Source organism: Tupaia chinensis, unplaced genomic scaffold (genome assembly GCF_000334495.1).
Source record: "Tupaia chinensis unplaced genomic scaffold, TupChi_1.0 Scaffold140356_1, whole genome shotgun sequence".
NCBI classification, from domain to species: domain Eukaryota; kingdom Metazoa; phylum Chordata; class Mammalia; order Scandentia; family Tupaiidae; genus Tupaia; species Tupaia belangeri.
Window position 1 is genome coordinate 575,528 of NW_006200233.1, and position 19,391 is coordinate 594,918.

The 19,391-nt window shown below is 46.2% G+C and overlaps 2 protein-coding genes and 1 pseudogene across 2 annotated transcripts in view; 2 read left to right on the forward strand and 1 right to left on the reverse strand.

The window, feature by feature from the left end:
- Nucleotides 1-737: 737 nt before the first annotated feature.
- LOC102478711 (histone H2B type 1-M-like) lies at nt 738-5,411 on the forward strand (annotated as a pseudogene).
- Nucleotides 5,412-15,879: 10,468 nt separating this feature from the next.
- LOC102479125 (histone H2B type 1) lies at nt 15,880-16,345 on the forward strand. The gene has a single exon (XM_014593349.2). The coding sequence runs from the start codon at nt 15,911-15,913 to the stop codon at nt 16,289-16,291; it is 381 nt and encodes a 126-aa protein (XP_014448835.1). The 5' UTR covers nt 15,880-15,910; the 3' UTR covers nt 16,292-16,345.
- A 2,561-nt stretch (nt 16,346-18,906) lies between these two features.
- The window catches only part of LOC102479534 (histone H4), a 2,232-nt gene continuing 1,747 nt past the window's right edge, over nt 18,907-19,391 (reverse strand). The window contains exon 2 of the mRNA XM_006162656.3: nt 18,907-19,350. Coding sequence (XP_006162718.1) covers nt 19,329-19,350 — 22 coding nt within the window. The 3' untranslated portion in view covers nt 18,907-19,328. The remainder of the gene's footprint in view (nt 19,351-19,391) is intronic.

Below are 19,391 nucleotides of genomic sequence, written 5' to 3' on the forward strand. Positions count from 1 at the left end.
GGGCCGGTGGGAGGACGCCGGCCCTGTCGTTGTCGAAGCTGATCACGGAAGCTCTGTCCGCGTCGCAGGAGCGAGCTGGCATGTCGCTGGCCGCGCTCAAGAAGGCGCTGGCGGCCGCGGGCTACGACGTGGAGAAGAACAACAGCCGCATCAAGCTGGGCCTCAAGAGCCTGGTGAGCAAGGGCACCCTGGTGCAGACCAAGGGCACCGGCGCCTCGGGCTCCTTCAAGCTCAACAAGAAGGCGGCCTCCGGGGAGGCCAAGCCCAAGGCCAAGAAGGCGGGCGCGGCCAAGGCCAAGAAGCCCGCCGGGGCCGCCAAGAAGCCCAAGAAGGCGACGGGCGCGGCCACCCCCAAGAAGAGCGCCAAGAAGACCCCGAAGAAGGCCAAGAAGCCGGCAGCGGCTGCAGGAGCCAAAAAGGCTAAGAGCCCGAAGAAGGCGAAAGCAGCCAAGGCGAAGAAGGCGCCCAAGAGCCCCGCGAAGGCCAAAGCGGTGAAGCCCAAAGCTGCTAAGCCGAAAGCCGCCAAGCCCAAGGCAGCCAAGCCGAAGAAGGCGGCAGCCAGGAAGAAATAGGAAGTTCTTGGGCCAACTTCATCCTAGCTCGACACAACCCAAAGGCTCTTTTCAGAGCCACCCACAAGTCTCAGTGAAAGAGCTGTTGCACACTTGCAGGGGGCGTGGCTGGGAGGGAGACGCCTGGAGGGGCGGGTCCCCGGAGACAGGTCGGGGGAGTGGGGACGACCTGCGCTCGAGCGAATGAGCTGCTGCAACGGCACTTCACTTTATTGCTGCCAAGCTGGCTGGCGGTAACGCAGGGCGCAACCGTTTGGGATCACGGGTCAGGCCAAGAATAGGGTTGTACACACAGGGCCGGCACGGTGCCCTAGAGTTGTATCCTAACGCGCGGATTGTCCCTTCCATGAGGAAGGGCGTCCCCTACGCCTGGTTACTCGGCAGGGACACAACGCCTCTCTCACCGCCACCTGCAGGTATACGGCTGAGGAGCATAGAAGTTCCCTGTGTTCCCGGGGAGTCCTTGAGACAAAAAGCTCCCCAAACTAAAGAGCGTCCTCCGAACGAGAAGCCGTGAGCTCGGGCTTGGAGGCTTATTTATAGTAGCTTCGGGTAGCCTAGTCTGAGCTTTTTGATTGGGCCAAAGTAAAGTAACTAAATGACCAATGAGAAAGTAAGCATTTCAGTGCCAGTGCCATTGGCATTGGTGACGACACGCTAGAAGTAACCCAATCACAAGCCAAATCTTATTAGCCTCATTTGAATACCGCGTTTATAAATGAATGTGGCCTGGCGGGGGCGAAGTGGGCGGGTTGTGACACTTTCCTCAGGTGTTTGTCCATAACGTTGTAGTTTTCAGCGCTAGGATGCCGGATCCTACAAAGTCGGCGCCGGCCCGAAGAAGGGCTCCAAGAAGGCGGTGACCAAGGCGCAGAAGAAGGACGGCAAGAAGCGCAAGCGCAGCCGCAAGGAGAGCTACTCGGTGTACGTGTACAAGGTGCTCAAGCAGGTGCACCCCGACACGGGCATCTCGTCCAAGGCCATGGGCATCATGAACTCGTTCGTCAACGACATCTTCGAGCGCATCGCGGGCGAGGCGTCGCGCCTGGCGCACTACAACAAGCGCTCGACCATCACGTCGCGGGAGATCCAGACGGCCGTGCGCCTGCTGCTGCCCGGGGAGCTGGCCAAGCACGCCGTGTCCGAGGGCACCAAGGCCGTCACCAAGTACACCAGCGCCAAGTGATACCGACAAGTAAGTGTTTTTACACCTAACCCCAAAAGGCTCTTTTCAGAGCCATGCATGCTCTCAATAAATGAGTTGTAATCTTTTTCATTCCAAGAGAATTTTGGACTTCTCACGCCGGATAGGGAACCACGCTACCCTCTTTCCTGTTGGTCCATTAAGAACACTTGCAAAGTGAGGGGATAGTGGTCACCCCACCTTGAGTGCCCAGTGCAGCACATGCGTGCTCTCCCAGTCGTTGAGTGTCCCAAAGGAGAGACCAGTGTAAACGGAAAGTGTCTCCCACGGGCTTTCCATTTCTTGCGCTGGTCTGCCGGCTGGAGCTGATCCGGGGTCCCGGCTCACAGCCCTGAGCCCAAAGAGCCTGCTCTCATTTTCACCATCTCGGTGTATCATAATGTCACAAAGGCTGAGGATGGTTTCACAGGACGATTTCCAAGGTCCGGGTTGGTTTGTGGCTCGTAGTGAAGCCATCATGGAAGCCTCTTCAAACTATGTCAGGCACCACCTCCCTTATCCCTTGGAGAGCCTTAGTCTCTCGAACACTCAGCTTGGAAGTTTTCTGCTAACAGGAGGCCCACTAGTCAGCCCACGCAGGTGTCTGACTGATGCTGGGCTCTAGGGCCCCAAGGACAAGCTCCCCTTTCCAGTTGGCTCGCCCTTCCTGGAGTCCCCACCAAGGACTGAGTGGAAGGGGAACGAAATCCTGTGGCCAGACAGCTTATTCTGCCCAGGGAAGCTGGCTAAAAGGTTTTGCTGCTGGGAATGGGTTATGGAGGAAAAGTAGGAAAAGACGGAGAGACTGCCAAGGATTTCCATGGGGGCGACGTGGGCCAGGGAGAAATGAGAGACCGGTGTCCTCACAGTGTCACAAACGGCCTCACGGATTCAGAGATCGGTTTTCCATAACGTGGCAAGCTTGGTACCCTGATGGACTACTCAGAACCTTGATAATGGTTTATAAATTCCTCAGAGCAACAAAGATTGGCTGAGAAAGCCAGGACTCGGGGCCAGGCACACCACAGTGGCTCCAGCCAGACCTGAGCTGCAGTTCCAGGCTGCCACGTGGAATCTGACCAAGGTGTCAAGCGTGACAGGAAGTCCTCACCTGAGCAGAAGGGTGGAGGGGGCTCAGATGCACACATACAGTTACACACAGGCTCCCCACCAGGGACTGCGAGGACTCTGCTCTGGCCTGGGCTGAGGAGGACCGGGTCCTCCCACTCGAGTACAGCGAGGACCCAGCCATGGCTGAGTCCTTCCAGTACTGGGATGGCAGTGACTCAGACACCCACACCCCACACGGCGCGATTCGGGGTCAGCCCAACTGGACCGGTGCCTCTGAGCACCTGGTCGAAGCAAACAGCAACCATCTCTGGAGGAACAAGCTTTATGGTAGGACTCAACAAGTACTATAGATAGAATACCAAAGGAGTTGCATGAGCATGTTCACAGTCCAAATTAGCTGAACACCCCGGGAAATGAGGGAGCGGGAGCAAGAAGAGCAGCCGACCGTGGGAGCAATGGCGGTGAGGAGGGAGTTTGCAGACACAGGCCTCGCAGGACCAATTCACTTGGCTTTAATTTTTTTTTAATTTCTTGTCTATTTATTTACTTTTATTTATTTAAAAAAATAAACAGACTGTTCCAAATATATTGAGGGACTGAATACAAAGACTGATGACATAGACGTGAAAACAGAACCAAATAAAAACTCTAGAAAATAAACATGTAGAATTAATTACAACCTGGACTTAAAATTAAAATCCTACATTATGGTTTTAGTGGTCATTTGGACCCAGAAGAAAGTTAATGAACTATGTACGCACACCTTAAGGAAAGATCCGAAATGCAGAGAAGAGTGTAGACGTGAGGGTAGGAGACCTGGAGCTGGTAGGATCTGCGATGCATCTAATCACAGTGCCCGGAGGACCACTGGCGAGAATGAGGAGGGGTGAGATTTACAAGATCATGGCTGGAATTTTCTAGCATTGATGTATTACCCCTATAATTAAAAATAAGTGGAGTGGAAACTGGTACAACAAAAAGGAAGTCAATGTGTGACACTGTCAAGTACGCTCTGTCATTTGTTTAGGATAAGGTTTTTACCACAGGGTGTGTGCTTGCCAGAGAGAGACAGAGACAGTGAGAGGGAAAGTGAGAAATTACCCCCAAGGGGAATGGCCAGCCTGCAATCCCTTCTCCATTTTCCTCCTGGAATTTTGTGCACCCATGCACACACATCCAGTGTGATCATCAAGCCACCAGATCGGGGACTCAGCATGGTCAGCCATGTGGGAGTCCAGCACCTTAGCCACTACACCACCCACTGGCCCCCTTATAAATTTTTGCAACAAATGTAATACTGATTTTCATGACTTGTGTGTCTTGTTACAAAATGATAAAATGCATCAGATTAAAACTTTGTTGCAATTCTACATGTAGAACAATCAGGCAGTTGATTATATTTCAAGTGGAAGGTGCTTGAACTCAGACCCTGGTTACTATGTGGTTTCTGGTGACATTTAACCAAGTGCCAAACTGAGGAGCCAAAACAGGTCATCGATTATTTACAAGTATTACAGTTCTAGGTGACTTTATCAAATCCTGTTTGTTCTAATATTTAATGGGCTGTCTTGATTTGCATTGCTTACATGATCAGTAGCAAATAAAAATATGTTCTTTTCTGTTGCAGATTCTGTTGGTTGCTTTGTCTTCCTAACTGTGTTAGCTAAAATCATAAGCAATATGCCACATTAGGTACACTGGCAGGCATTGTTTTATCTCCTCTTTTTCACAGAAATGGCTTTAGTAGTTCAGGATTTCTACTAGTATTTGCATGTGTGTGTTCACTGGTGTGGGTATGCAGTTTCTACTGTGTTGATGAAGTCACTCTTATTTAGCACATTTTGGTAGGAATGCTCTATGAATTCTATCCAGTCGTTTCTGGGTGTCAGATGTCATCATCACTTTCCCTCCTTTGGTTACAGTGAACCATAAGTAGGCTTCATAAGGGTGATCCATATTTGCATTCCCAGACTATACTGAATTTGGTCATGGTGTATTATCTTCAACAATGGCTGGATAAATTTGCTTGATAATTTACACGGACGTTTTGCTTCCATTTATGTTCATATATAAAATTGTGTATGATTTTTCTTTGGGGTTTATTACCTTGGTGGGTTTTGCCATTAATCTTACGGCCACTTTATAAACTCATGTGTCTCCTCCCATTTCTCTGTGTCAGGACTCCAGAGGGACATGCACAGCGGGTGCACACAGTCAAGGCATGCCCTGAGGCTGACATCCGACGTGGGTGGCACCTGGTCATCGAAGGCTTCACTGTCCAGGCTGACATACTCGAGTACCTGACAAGTTAGAGCTGGCTGTCACTGGAGGCCTCCGGTCCTTGAAGGACCCCTCTCTGGGGGCTGGTGGGTTGACTCACCCTCAAACATGGTGGCCGTCACTCCCAAAGGGAGAGAAATCATAGAGTAAATGTGGGAGGAAGGGATGGCAGCCCTGTGTGCGGAAGCCTTGGAAAGCCACGGTGCCACATCTGCGTCTGTCCTTACAGTCATCCAGGTCCGACACGCTCCTAAAGGAAATTAGGCTCCACTTCTGAGGTAAGGATGGAAAAAAAAAAAAAAAAAGACATTGTTTAACACCAATACATGGTGGTCTTTATGCATGAAATATTTGAATGCAAATATTATTTGTGTTTTGGAAATTAGAAAGAAACCGCCAATAAAACTCGGGCCTGATACCTTTGTAAATGGTAGACATGAAAGAATTTCAATAGTTTAGACTATAATTGAGCAGTGTCTACAGAGGCAAAGGCCAATAAAACCTTGCCTTCATTCCCTGGTGGCTTTCTTACCGAGGCGGTAGAGGGCCAAACACAGGCTCTGCAGTCTCCACAAACAGCGGGGACTTGCAGAACGTGCTGAATGTATGGAACTAACTGATCTGAGAAACGCACAGCAATCTGGAAGCTGATCTCAGGTGCATGACTATGATTCAAACGTCCAAAAACTAAAGGAGAAAAATAAGTATTTACAATAAAAAATGAACCCCCCAGAAAATACAGTGTAGTATGAAAACAGGAGAAAACAATACTATTTTTAAAACCATTTAAAATTGAAGACGTTAAAGGTAACTTTATTCCATGTTGTGCCTAGGATGGAAACTTGAGGACTGGGTAAAAGTTTTTTAAAATGTTGAAAGTAGAAGGTAAGAGTAACACGTTAGCAAAGGCAGACAGGAGAGAACTCCCTGTCGAGGACTGGAACTGATCACCGAGGGATGCCAGCCTTGCCAGTGTGTGGCAGTGCGGCTTTCATCTGCAGCGTGTATTTATGAGCCAGTCGTACTGGAGAGTCACAGACCGTCCCTGGGCTCGCCGGCGGCTTGGGCACTGGAGATGCAGAGCTGAGGCTGTCCTGGGGCCTCAGGCGGGAGGTAGAGGAGGTTGGCGGCAGGTGGCTTTATTCCCTTTCTCTTTCTTAAGGCCTAGAAACCTATTTCTCTTACGTTGAAAACCTGCAAGGAAACGAATGGCCCTGAGTTCACACTGGGATGCCAAACTCATTACATTCAGACAGAAAAGTTCCCGATTTTGAAATTGTTAAATATTAATATTGTTGTGACATAATTTGAAATTCAGAAACAGTCCATAAGACTGCCCTATGTCTGAATCCAACTGCAGAATTTGGGGTCTCCAAAACTACCCTCACATCCAGTCATTTGCCACAACTTAAGAGACGCACTAAACTAGCGCGCTGAAGGCTACAGCTTATTATTACAACAGGGGACAGATCACAGTCAGCCCAGAGCAGACACAGGGAGTCGACTGTAAGATGTTTCAAACACGCTAACACTTGCCGTTACGGACACCTGACAATACTAGGGAACCTCAAAAGATTCATGGAATTCAAGTACAAGTTTATTTTGGTGCAGAAAAGTGAAGTAGCATACTCTTCATACACAGAGTGAGGACGTATGTTCATGGGAAATGACCGTGAAGTTTTCAAAGACCCGCGAGGCAGAGCTCAGTTCTGGGGGCCACGTCCTTGAACCCGGTTTCGTCAGCACGGGTACTGAGGGCCGAATAGCAGGAGGGAAAAACGGCTACTCCCGAGCCGCAGCACTTCAGTGCTTTTTCCTTCCATAAAGCATGAAACTTTATACCGTATGAAGGGAACAGGAATTGTAGAAAATAGACAGACACTTTGTTTCTTACTTTTGTTTAGAAGTCTGATAATGGAGCCAGCAGACCATGTGCTGGATCCTCTCTATTGTATGGTTCAAGTCCCTGATGTGGTGGCTTGAAAATCACGCTAGGAGCATGTGCATGTGTGCCCCCAATCATGAGAGGAGGATCGAGGGGAAAGGATTGCAGCATGGCCATCCGTCCAGGGGGTGATTTCTCACTTTCCCTCTCTCTCTATCTCAGGCCAGCACATATGCCCTGTGGCATAAAATAAATAAATTGTTTGATCATGAATACTACTCTGTACTTCACAAAAGCACAATGATAGATGATAAATCTCACAGTCAAATTATAGCTTTTCCTGGAGGTGCTTGGGAGAAGAAAGGTGAGAGGGATCAGAAAGAACTTGGAAAGGAATGGACAAAGCAAACTGTTACTATGAAAGGGAGACAACAAACTTAGAGACCAGAGAGAAACCCACAGCAGAACGTGGGAGGAGAAAGGAAAAGAGGTTGGTGGGGGATGGACCTCAGGCAGAGTCTCGGCCGAGGGTAACACCTATCACGTAACAGCTGCAATATTCCCTCATTTCTTGGGCTTTGGGTTGAGTGAGTTGACCCAAATGTCACCACATCCGAGAGGCTGCCCTGACCAGCAAGTGGAAAATGGCACCCTTACATTCCCATTCTTCACTTGGCCCTCCTTCTCTTCCTCATACCGGGCACTAAGGAGCACACGTGTACTGTGTGTTCATCATTTGCCACCCCTTCCCATTCTCGAGGCTTAAAGTCCTAAAGGCAGAGGTCTGGTGGTTTTCACCACTGACCTCTCGATCCCTGATCCCTAACGCTGTTCCCACTGCATGGGCTCCAGGAGACCCGGCCTTAGCAAGCGCATGTCTGCAGCAGGGGTGGGGCCGGGCCCTCACTCCTCGGGCTTCGCTGAGTGAGTGACTCGGGCTTTCCAGGTCTCTGTCTCCCCATCTTTATAGAGAGACTAACAATAGACTCTATCTTAGAGTTATTCTGGCGATTAAATGTGATAATGCACGCAATGCTCATGAAACAGTGATGACACTCAGTAAGCAGGTCTTAGCAACCATGACATTTCCCTTGCCACTGAGTTAAAATGAAAACCTGTGTGCTAAAACCTCTTCAGATCAAAATTTAAAGGGAGAGAATATGAGCTTTAGAACTACTGGAATCCCCACCAAGAAGAGTAGTTGGGAAATTAAAAAACAGAACAAAGCGAAACATCACTCATGGGTATCTCTTGACCCAGCGTGATCTGAGCCATTACCTAACTAATAATGACCGAGGTGTGGGAAACCAGGGCGAAGGTTTCTGACGATATATGAGCAAATGTAAACACACCCCTCTCCTGTGAATAGCAAATAATACTGTTGATAGCAAGATGGCACCTAGCAAATAGACCCTTTTCATTACTACAGTCAGGGAGAGATGAATGCAAAGAAGAAATTAATGCATGGAATAACTGAACATGTGAGTCGGCCCATAGAAGTTATGATGTATGACAACTCTGATCTGCCCGAGAATGACTGGCTTGTGTCCATATCCCACCCAAATCCAAGCCCTCTGGGCTTGCTGCACACTCATTTATTACAAGATCTTTTCCTGAGAGACCTAACGTGCGTTAACTTTTTTATTTTATTTTGTTTGTATTGTATAAAAAAGTATTCCTGGTACAAGTCTAGTTGCTAGGAATTTATTATTTACCATGGCCTACCTTTGCTAGGAAAAATCTAACTGAGAAGATGGAAAAAGAGTTCACAACTTAAATGTCTTGATTAACAAAACTTATGGACGATTCGAATTCTGCATTCGTTTGATTCAGTCTTTCTCTGAAGGCCTCCCCTTCCTAGACACCTACCTACGAACCTTTCTGTCTTCACCGTTTTTCTCAGTGGATAAGACTATGTACTGTCTTGGCTTGGGTCAAGATTCTGAAAGCAAAAAGCTTAGTTTAGCTAAGCTGCGCTTTGAGAGGTCCCTTCCAGTATCTGAAATAAGGAAAACACAATCCTTTGAACCAGTCTCAAGCTTGAGTGAGCACCATACCACCTGAAGGGTTTTTAAAAACACATTGCTAGGTGTCACTCCGGGAGTTTCTAATTCAATGGACCGGGAATATCAGCTGATGATTTGCATTCCTAAATTACCCCTGCGATGCTGCTAGTCCTGGGTCACATTTGCATAACTTCGTTTTAATGGTCTCGGAATTGCCATGAACTGCTATTACCAAATAGCCATACAACCCCGAAAAAATACCACAGAGATTTGGAGGTAAAAGGGCTCCAAATTGTTATAGTCTGTCCTCACCGAGGGCGTGAGCTAGGGGGAAACGAACCTCGGAGCCCGCCTTGCCCCACCGCGCGGGGTCCCTTACTGGGCGTCTCGCCCCTCACGCTGCCTTCCTGGGACGGCCGTCCTGACACGCCCCCTCCCGCCGGCCCTCGTAGGTCCATTCAGCCACGCCCCCTCACGCCGGGCCCTCATAGGGCCGCAACGCCACGCCCCCTCTCCCTGGCTCCTCCTTACGCTGTTCAGCCACGCCCCCGCAGCCGGGCGCTCACGGGGCCTTTGGCACGCTCCCCGACGCGCTGACGTCATGCCCTGACGTTACGCCCACGCTCATCTACGCCACGCCTCTCGCCTGTACGGCAGCCTACGTCCTCGTCTGTGTTGACTCCGGGTTGCAGCTGTCCTGCCCTTCGCGGTCCGTGACACACCGACCTGTCGCCCTCTCTGGGCAGCCACTGAATGCGTGGAACCTGAACAGTGCACTGGGTCATCTACAAATAAAAACCGAAGACCGAGGAGCGGGCAGCAGACTCCCTTGGTCTCTTCTAATGAAGGACCGAACCGAAGCGGACGGACCTAAGGGGAGGGCAGGGAGCAGGACGAAATGCAGACTCAGTGTCCCCGCGTTCTTCTCGGGGAGGTGGCGTCTCCCCTCCTCTCCAGCGGCTCGTGGCTCCCAGGCCGGCTCGCTTGTGCAGCCCCGATGGTTGTCCTGACTGAGTGGCTGTTTATGGGAGCCTTTAATTTCGTCCTCGGGTGCACGCAGGGCCCGCGGGCCCACAGCACTTTGACACTCACAAAAATACTTGGAAGTCTTCGCAAATCAAAAGGAAAAAAATGAGGTTCTAGGTAAGAGAAAGCGTTCCAAAATTTAATAATACTGCTGTTATTTAAGTAGGGTAGGGGGCAGAAGGAAAAAGTGCCTAGTGCCCAAGAAAGACAGTGCAGCCGGGGGTGCACATAGCAGACAGCACTTCTGAGTAAGTTTAATTTTTTTTTTAAGCAAACACCCAAGCGTATTTTTCTAAGTGCTTTCGAGAAATTAACTCACTTAAGCTTCATCACACATCCACGCAGCTTCCCAGTTTGACCCATGAGTATACCAAGTGAAGGGTAATATAACTTACTTGCTTAGTGTTGACATTCCGACCCAGGCCCGTGAGCTGTGGTCTTTCTCACCATTGCACTAGGGATGTCTTTTGGCACCTCAGAAAATAGATAATAGGTAAAAACAAAATCTTGCTTTGCACAAGAGCACTAAGGTTTCCATTGTCACTCCCCCACACCTCAGTTATACTGCTAGAGAGGGACTCCTCTCCCACATCTCACATGCACGCTCACATCACGCAGTTGCCAGCTCCTGTCCTCAGCCACCGTCTCATCCTGCTCCACCTCCTGGTGCTGTGTTCACATTTGAAGCTCCTTCTCTGCACCTTAGGTCCACCAGGATCCTTTCCCTAGCTATGTGAATTGAGTTTAGGATCTGAGAAATATTTTAACATACTCATTTCCCTCACCTTCAGCAATCAAAGATACAGATGCTGAGACTCAAAGACAAAATATTCCCCAGGGACCAGCAGTTAGCATAATGTCTATGTCGCTGGACTCCCATGTAGTCGACTGTGGTTTGCATCCCGGACCTGGTGGCTTAAAAAACTCACGCCCGGCGCGTGTGCGTGCGTGCCCAAGATCCCGAGAGAAGAATGGAGGAGAGGGGATTGCGGCATGGCCATCCCCCCTGGGGGGTGATTTCTCACTTTCTGTCTCTCTGTCTCTCTGTCTGTCTGGCGAGCGCACGCGCCTTATCGCAAAAACCTCTCAAAAAAAAAAAAAAAATCCCCCAAAGGATTATTTACAGGCAGTTAGAAATGGTCAGCAAGGGGGCTCCCAGAAAATAGCTCACCTGCTGTCTGTACCCGGTCCACCTGCTGTCTGTACCCGGTCCAGTGGCACACTGTTGAATACTGTGGGATTATAGGCCTTCACATGTACTAAGACAAGGCCCACCACAGTCGCTGTTTGCTTTTTTTTGTGGGGGGGGGGGGTTGTCCCATATATTTTTTATTATTAACATAATTTTCACAATGCTCTACCAAATATCCACAAAGGTTTATTCGGCATCACGTTGTCTAACTAATTTTGGAATATATGAACATTCAGCATTTTGAGTCACCACAAAGCATTAACAGGGTATATCCCTATCCCACTAAGTCGATCTCGTTTTGTGTCCTTCAGTGGAACTTCATAATTTTATTCACGTACCTTCAGGGAACTTCATTCCTGGATTTAGACTCCTCAGGATCTTCGTACTGTCATAAAGGATGCCAGTGTTCTGCTGGCATTTCGCCAAGGAACTACCCATGTGCAAAACAGTCGTGTGGGGAACCAGCAGTTAGCGAAATGGCTATGTGGCTGGACTCCCACGTAGTCGACCGTGGTTCATGTCCTGGACCTGGTGGCTTAAAACTCACGCCGGGCGCATGTGCGTGTGTGCCAGGACTTGAACTGGAGTCGACTACATAGGAGTCCAGCGACATGGCCATTATGCTAACTGCTGGTCCCAGAAATATACTTTTAAAAAAGGAAAATGAGTATGAGGTATTTTCCCTCTTAAATGAGGTTCTGTAAAAGAGGGATCATTAATTTTTTTTAATTTACTGAAACTTGTAAAATTCAGCTGGGATTGATATCATTTGTATTGAGGACCATAGGAAAGGTTAATTTTTTTTTTTACTCTGGCCATCCTATTTCTTTAATAATTTATTCAATTTGCTTATTGTCTTCTTAAAATAATTATTTTCTGCCAAGTTTACTTTTGGGGGGGAAAGTTATCCTTCACATTCTCTTGTAATTCTTTTATTTTTTAAATTTTTGCCATAGGACACATGGCCTTGCCAGAAAGACACAGTGAGAGGACACGTGGGCTTGCCAGAAAGAGACTGGGCCCTCTATTGTGGTTCTTAGAATCTCACTTTTGGTAGTTACTTACCCTTCCTTACTCCTTTAATCTTCCTCTCACACATTTTTTCCCCCCAAAGAACAAGCTTTTGGTTTATGAGTCATCTCTATTTTTATATTTAATTATTGTTCTTTTAAAATGCCTTTCTAATTCATTTTGATTTAGTCTCTTGTTCTTTTTAAAGTTTCTTTTGTTAAATATCTAATTTATATATCTTCAGTGTTTCTTTTGCTTTGATATATTCTTTGATAGATTTTCCTTAATACCATTTGAGATATAACCTATACATTTCTTATGTGTTATTCTTCACGTTTACATCTCAATATACATGTTTTCCTCATGATTTTGAATCTAACCCATGGTTTTTTAGGAATGTGACTTATAGTTTTCAAGCACATGAAGAGAGTGTTTTATGGCTATTACTATATTAAAAACGCTTCCTATTGCTATCCTACTAGATTATGATATAAGAATGCAAAGTGTACGAAATTGATTCTTTGGTATCTATTGCAATTTTTCTGAAGCCAGCACTGAATTTTTGAAATCTTTCAATGTGCACTTCGAAAAAAATGGCATGTCCTTTATGAGTTAAGTGCAGGAGTGGTAGATTAACTTCTACTGTGTGGTTCAAATCCTCTGTAGTAACCATGAGCATTTCATTTTGTTTGTTGTATGAGTTTCTAAGAGTAGTATATTTAAAGGTTACCCTACAATTGTACATTTAAAACTCTTCTTCTGGGACCAGCAGTTAGCGTAATGACTATGTCGCTGGACTCCCATGTAGTCAACTGTAGTTCAAGTCCCAGACACTGTGGCTTAAACTCATGCTGGTGTGCCCAAGATCCTGAGAGGAGAATGGAGGAGAAGGGATTTCAGCGTGGCCATCCCCCTTGAGGGGTGATTTCTCGTTTTCTGCCTCTTTCTGGCGAGTGCACATGCCCGACAGGAAAAACCTCTCCAAATAAGCTAAAATAATAAAATTATCATTCCAATTCTGCCAGTTGGGGCTGCTGAAGATTCAGTGTAGGTATAGAAAACTAGGTTTCAAGATGCTTCACCCGGGTTTATGTTTGCCTTTGTGGGTCATCAGGGGCACCGTGGACATGCGTCACTTTGATTTCAGGATGTTCCCCTCCCAAACCCCGGAGGAGGGTTCAGTCCTGGAGCACATTTCTGCAACTGCCACTCAGAGCCCTGTGGGGCAAACAGATATTCTCCTTGAAACGTTTGCTAGCTTTCGGCCTCCAGCCTCCCCTTTCTCAGAACCCGGCCCTATGCCTTGTCTGGAGTGCCGAGTCCCAGCCCAGACTTGGCTTCCCCTAGCAGAGGCCTTGGTTCCCGGCTCTTAGAACCTGACAATGGCGTTGGCCCCAGGAAGTCAGGACTGGTGTGTTCATCCACATAATTTTGAAGCAGGCGCGCCTCCATCTTTGATCTCTGTTAGGCTTGCTCCCCTCTGTTCCCCAGAGTGATTAATAGTCTTACTAAGCTGTGTACCCGAATCCCTTTTGTGTAGGGGTTCCTTGACAATGTAACCACCAGTCACCAGACCCCTACCCAGAGCCATGGGGACCATTAAACAACAGTCTGGAGATAAAACCTGCTTGATTCTGCTTCTGGAACTGCTTTCCCATGAGAACCCCACTCCCTCTCCTCCCGACGCCCCCCTCAGTTTCCGTTGCAATCAGCACATCACCGGGGAATTGGTTGTGAACGCTGCCTGTATAAGCCCTCTCCTTTCACTTGGGGATGCAGGCTTTCGAAAGACATAAGCCCCCATAGGCTGCCAGTGTAATCGATAAAATCCCATAAATGTGGGTGTCCGGATGTCCTCATTTCTCGCTGATTAGATGAAAATAATTGCAGCTCTTGGGTTCTCTTCTGAGGGGTTTCAAGGAACTTCTTTTCCTTTGGCACGTACGCCACAAAGTGCTGGCGAGTGGTTCCTCTAGTCCTGAAATATCTTGCTTCAGGACGGCTCTCCAGAATATCTGTGTTCAAAGGTGAGCATGAATATCTTTCCAGTGTCCTATTCATCACTGCTAGTACTTTTAGCTTCAAAGTATATTTTATCTGATATTAATCTGATTATACTTGCACACACTCAATCTCCATTTCCTAGGCATATTTTCTCTTCATCTTAATCTTTTTATTCTGTTTTAAATTCATGTATAAGTTGTTTTCAAATAAGAGGAGAACCCTCGAAAGGATATTTTATTACATATATTATTTTACTTTTTTTTTTTTAAAAAGAATTATATGGGGCTGGCAGGTAACACGGTGGTTAAGGGCACTTGACTCCCACATGGCCGACCCTGCCTTAAGTCCCGGACCTGGCAGCTTGCTTTCTCACTTTATCTCTCCCTCAATCACTTAGTCCCTCTTTGGTCAAATTAAATGAATAAATAAATAAAGTTAAATAAAATAATTCTTTAAGAAAAGAATTATTTGCCTTTATTTATTATTGTCATTGTCATTATTTTTGATATAGAGCAGGTGTGCTGGGGCAGGGGCAGGGCAGGGGGGAGTTGGGAGAAGGGGTTGGTGGGATGGTGAGAAAGCAAGCTGTCAGGTCCAGGAGTCAAACAGCAGTCAGACCTATGGTAGTCCTGTGCCCCAACCACCATGCCACCAACATCATTAAAAGATAAAGTATTGTATATATTCCAGATCTGACATACACTTCTCTAAGAAAGTCAAAAGCAAACCTAGAAAACCTCGATGAGACCACAATCTTAGAGCAAATATACCTCAGACTGTATTGCAATACGTTTAAGCTAGTATCTGTCATTATTTTGGAATTTCATCTTAAGTAAAATAGAAAAAAATAAATCACTATTCTTGGTTTCAAAGAGAATTTTTATGAGGGAAAAGTCTGTCTAAGAAATTTACATATTTGGAAACATATCGACCTTTTCTTTTCGCTGAAACAAGGGCAAATGCAAGAGTGTGCACCTTTTGGATGCTAGCCAGCTGCAGGGGCCCTGGACTGCCTGCATAGACGCCCAGTGCTGGGTTGGGGACTAGAACAGAACTGGAGGCAAGAGCAGGTTTAGAAAAGAACAAACTCAGGAAGGACACTTCCTCTGCTAAAAGATGGGAATGGAAGAATTAAGAGGTCTACTTCAGCCAAAGAATAATAATAAAGTCGTTAAATGCTGAACGGTTCCATTTTAGGTTCTTTAGGGATTTTTTTTCCCATTCTTTTCATTACTTAGATTAAATAACTACTTATTTGTGATCAGTGCTCTCTGGAAAGCAATGTGATTCCCTCCTTTCCAGTACCAAGAACTGGAGCCCTAGATAGGATTTTCTTCTCCGTCTTATCCCCTACAGCAATAGTATTTTGCTGTCCCTCTCTACCGTTTAATACCTTGCCCTATCTTCATGCTTTACATTTGGGAACTCCATATACAGTGGGAAACAGTCCTCAGAACTGTCTGCTGGCTACCCAGTTCCAATTCTGCTGGAAAAGTGCTCTCAGAAGATGACCAATGGGAAAGTAGATCTACAGCCTGTCATTTGCATGTTAGTCCACACAGCATTAGCGAATCAGAAAGCAGAAACTTAAGCCTTAATTTGCATGAGGCTGTCTATAAATAAGGTGGTCTCTGTACTGCTGGCTTCATTTCTCTTTCTCGGGAAAAACCTGAAGCGAAGATGCCTGAGCCAGCGAAGTCGGCGCCGGCCCCGAAGAAGGGCTCCAAGAAGGCGGTGACCAAGGCGCAGAAGAAGGACGGCAAGAAGCGCAAGCGCAGCCGCAAGGAGAGCTACTCGGTGTACGTGTACAAGGTGCTGAAGCAGGTGCACCCCGACACGGGCATCTCGTCCAAGGCCATGGGCATCATGAACTCGTTCGTCAACGACATCTTCGAGCGCATCGCGGGCGAGGCGTCGCGCCTGGCGCACTACAACAAGCGCTCGACCATCACGTCGCGGGAGATCCAGACGGCCGTGCGCCTGCTGCTGCCCGGGGAGCTGGCCAAGCACGCCGTGTCCGAGGGCACCAAGGCCGTCACCAAGTACACCAGCTCCAAGTAAATTAGGTGCTCCAACCGCGCCCCTGTAAACCCAAAGGCTCTTTTCAGAGCCACTCACTGTGCTCACAATTGGAGCTAATCACTGCCAGCAATCTGCATTTGCTTTCTGTTTGTGATATGGTTACCCGATACTAGGTGGATGTTTATGGAATTTGACCTTTCAAATCTTAAGCATTACGAATTCTCATTGTAACCGACTAGATACAGCCCAAGCGTCTACCAATTGGCTCACCAGATGCACGTCTCCAGTTGGAATGACCTAGACTAAACCCCCGTAACTGCCAGGGAGGGAAGAAGAGGGAGCCAAAAAAAGCCAGTCAGAACATTATTTGCATAAAGAATTTAGTGCACCAATCAGAATTGGCTATACGCAGCCAATCGGAATTGCCCAGTTTTCAATCCTTTATTTCCGTAAGAAGAAATAAGGCTTGGGAAAGTCTGTAAACACCTTCTTTGGAAGAGGCATATTTGAAATTTTAGTTGTAACATTTTTTTCTTTTACGCTTCTTCTATAGTACTCCTTTCTAGTTTCTTGCTAGTTAAGGACAAGACTGTTTTTCCCCGAAAGTTTAGAATTTTTAACTTTTATCGGTATAGACTTCGGTCTGACATGTGTGGTGACAGAAAAAGAAGGAAGCTTTCTCCGGAAGTACTGCAGGCATTAAGGAAAAGAAGAGTTTGCTGGAGACCATTTAATAAATAGTAGTACGTAGGCTTGCCAAAAACCAGAAGACGCCCAAGCAATGGTGCTAAGAAGTTTGCGGCCCAACAGGAAAATGTAGGAGGACCCGACATTGGGATTCCAGGAAACTACAAAACGTGCTACATACCGGGGTGTGTACCAGCCGAAGGTGCATTTTTGGGAGCAAACAAGTTTTTTGTTTTTTTGTTTTTTAAATAGAAACCTGTCCACATTCCCATGCAGGTTAACTATACAAATGAGTGGTACAGGTGTGTTGCGTTGTGGTTGGGTGACTGGTTGCAGACTATGGACTTGTAAAGATGTAAGAACAAAGTATAAAGCTCAGGTTCATCTGTCCAGGAAAACGGTAGTAAGTTACACCAGTACATGGTCCCCTGTCCGTTTTGAGTGTAGGCCCAGTTAGGCACTTGGGATCTGTCATGCAAGATTCCGCTCATTCAAGATTCACAAGGGGCAGATACCATGAGGACTGCTTCCAAGATTGGATTAATTCTCTCCTCCCTGGAAAAAGTCCCTTGACTTTGTTATTTTCTCTCCCGGCCTTACATATCTGGATGCCCCAGACATTTGCACAAGTAGCTAAAAATCAATTTCCTAGAAGCTGAAAAAGGGAAGCGAAGAAAACCTACACCTGTTATTTAGCAATGCCTTAATGTGGTTAGCAAACATACTTCTGAAGTTTTAATTTTTTCCCCAAGGTTGATTTTTTGGCGTTTTTACCCGAAACAACTTTAAAACAGTGACGTCTTTTAGAAAATACAAGGAAAATTGTATTTCTTGAGTACATAATATGGCCACATTATTTATCATACCTTGTGTCAGTCCTTGCAAAGGTATATAATTTCCCTGACATCACTGAGAAATGAACAGCAGCTACCCAACTGCCACAGAAGACAATACCGCGGGCACTGTGGAACTCCAAGCACATGTCTCCATGGCTCAAATGCCACTTATTCTCTGATCTGCTCTAATGTGCTGAGTAATAAGAATAGTAATGGTAGCCTAAACTTAGTGTTTACCATGTGTCATGCCATGATAGAAAAATTTAACAATTTATTTCACCTCTAAATGTGGAAAATAAGTACTGTTATTTACACATGAGAAAACAGTCACACAGAGCCTTTGGGGTGATGCTTATTTTTGTGTTTTGTCCAGCTTGAATTTGTTCACCTTTCCAAATTCGTATTTGAGGAGAGAACAGCAACTGTATGTAACTTCTGGAAATTGGCGCTGACACTAAATGTCTGGGTCCTCTATTTAGCAAGGAGGGTTGATAACGTGATTCATTTTATAATGCATTTTGGAAATACTTAGCACATCTTTCAAGACATGTTTGGGCTCATCTACTTAATTGTTCCAGTACTTGGCAACATTTGAAGGTCAGGCAGACACACAAATTCTCATGTAGCCCAGAGTCTCCTCTCTACCAGAGGACAGACAGTACTGACTGGGCCAGGAGCCTACTGAAATGGAAAAATTCCACAAGGTACTAGATGTTGACCAGTTTTTTAAAGAAAATACATCTTAGAGCTCTATGCTGTGCTTTATTTTCCAACTCTAAGTATTATAACTTAATCGTAATTCATTTAAGAAAATCAAGGGTTTTCATAAAACAAAACTTGTGTAGGTCAATTAGCATATTAAACGCATGTGTTTATGAGCTAAAGATGATTATAAAAGAGAAAAGAAATAAAGACCAGAGTCATTAAAGATACAAATCCCTCCATATACTTTCCCCAAACCTCAAGGAGTATTAGAAATATTCATTGTAAAGCTAATGTATTGTTGGGGTAATGCCATAGACTATTTATACATTATTAAATGTATTTCAGACATTATTGAATGTACTTACCAAGAAAGCAAAAACACAGAGAACCTCAAGAAAAAATTGACTTCTAGTTAGGGTGAAAAGGAACAGCAGGAGGCGTTATCTTGTATTCTGAATTTAAAGATTTAATACTGTTATTTTCTAAAGCATAATCTCTAAATCCCCTTCACTTTGCAGTCTCTGGACCTGCCCATTTATGGCGATTTACAGCTCCTTGCACACAAGGTAAGGACCGAGAACCTACTATTACACTGTCTAATGAACTCCCAAAAAAGCTTCTGACAGATGTGGTTTATCTACTTTTCTATACAAAACAGAGACCGAAGCCGGTAAATATGCATTAACTGTGAAATGAGTTCTAGGGCATTTACACAAAAACGGAACGCACCTCTTGTTAATATTAACATTATATATAAACTTCAGTGAATAACTCTTTACAGTGAAAACATGGGTGGCCCTAAAAAGGGCCTTTTGGTTCTAAATGGAGGGGCTAAAGGAGGCAGCACCTCAGCCGCCGAAGCCGTAGAGGGTGCGGCCCTGGCGCTTGGGCGCGGACACCCCGTCCATGGC

Bases quoted from the DNA above. Each gene is read 5' to 3' on its own strand.
- LOC102479125 (XM_014593349.2), top strand. From the start codon at position 15,911: ATGCCTGAGCCAGCGAAGTCGGCGCCGGCCCCGAAGAAGGGCTCCAAG.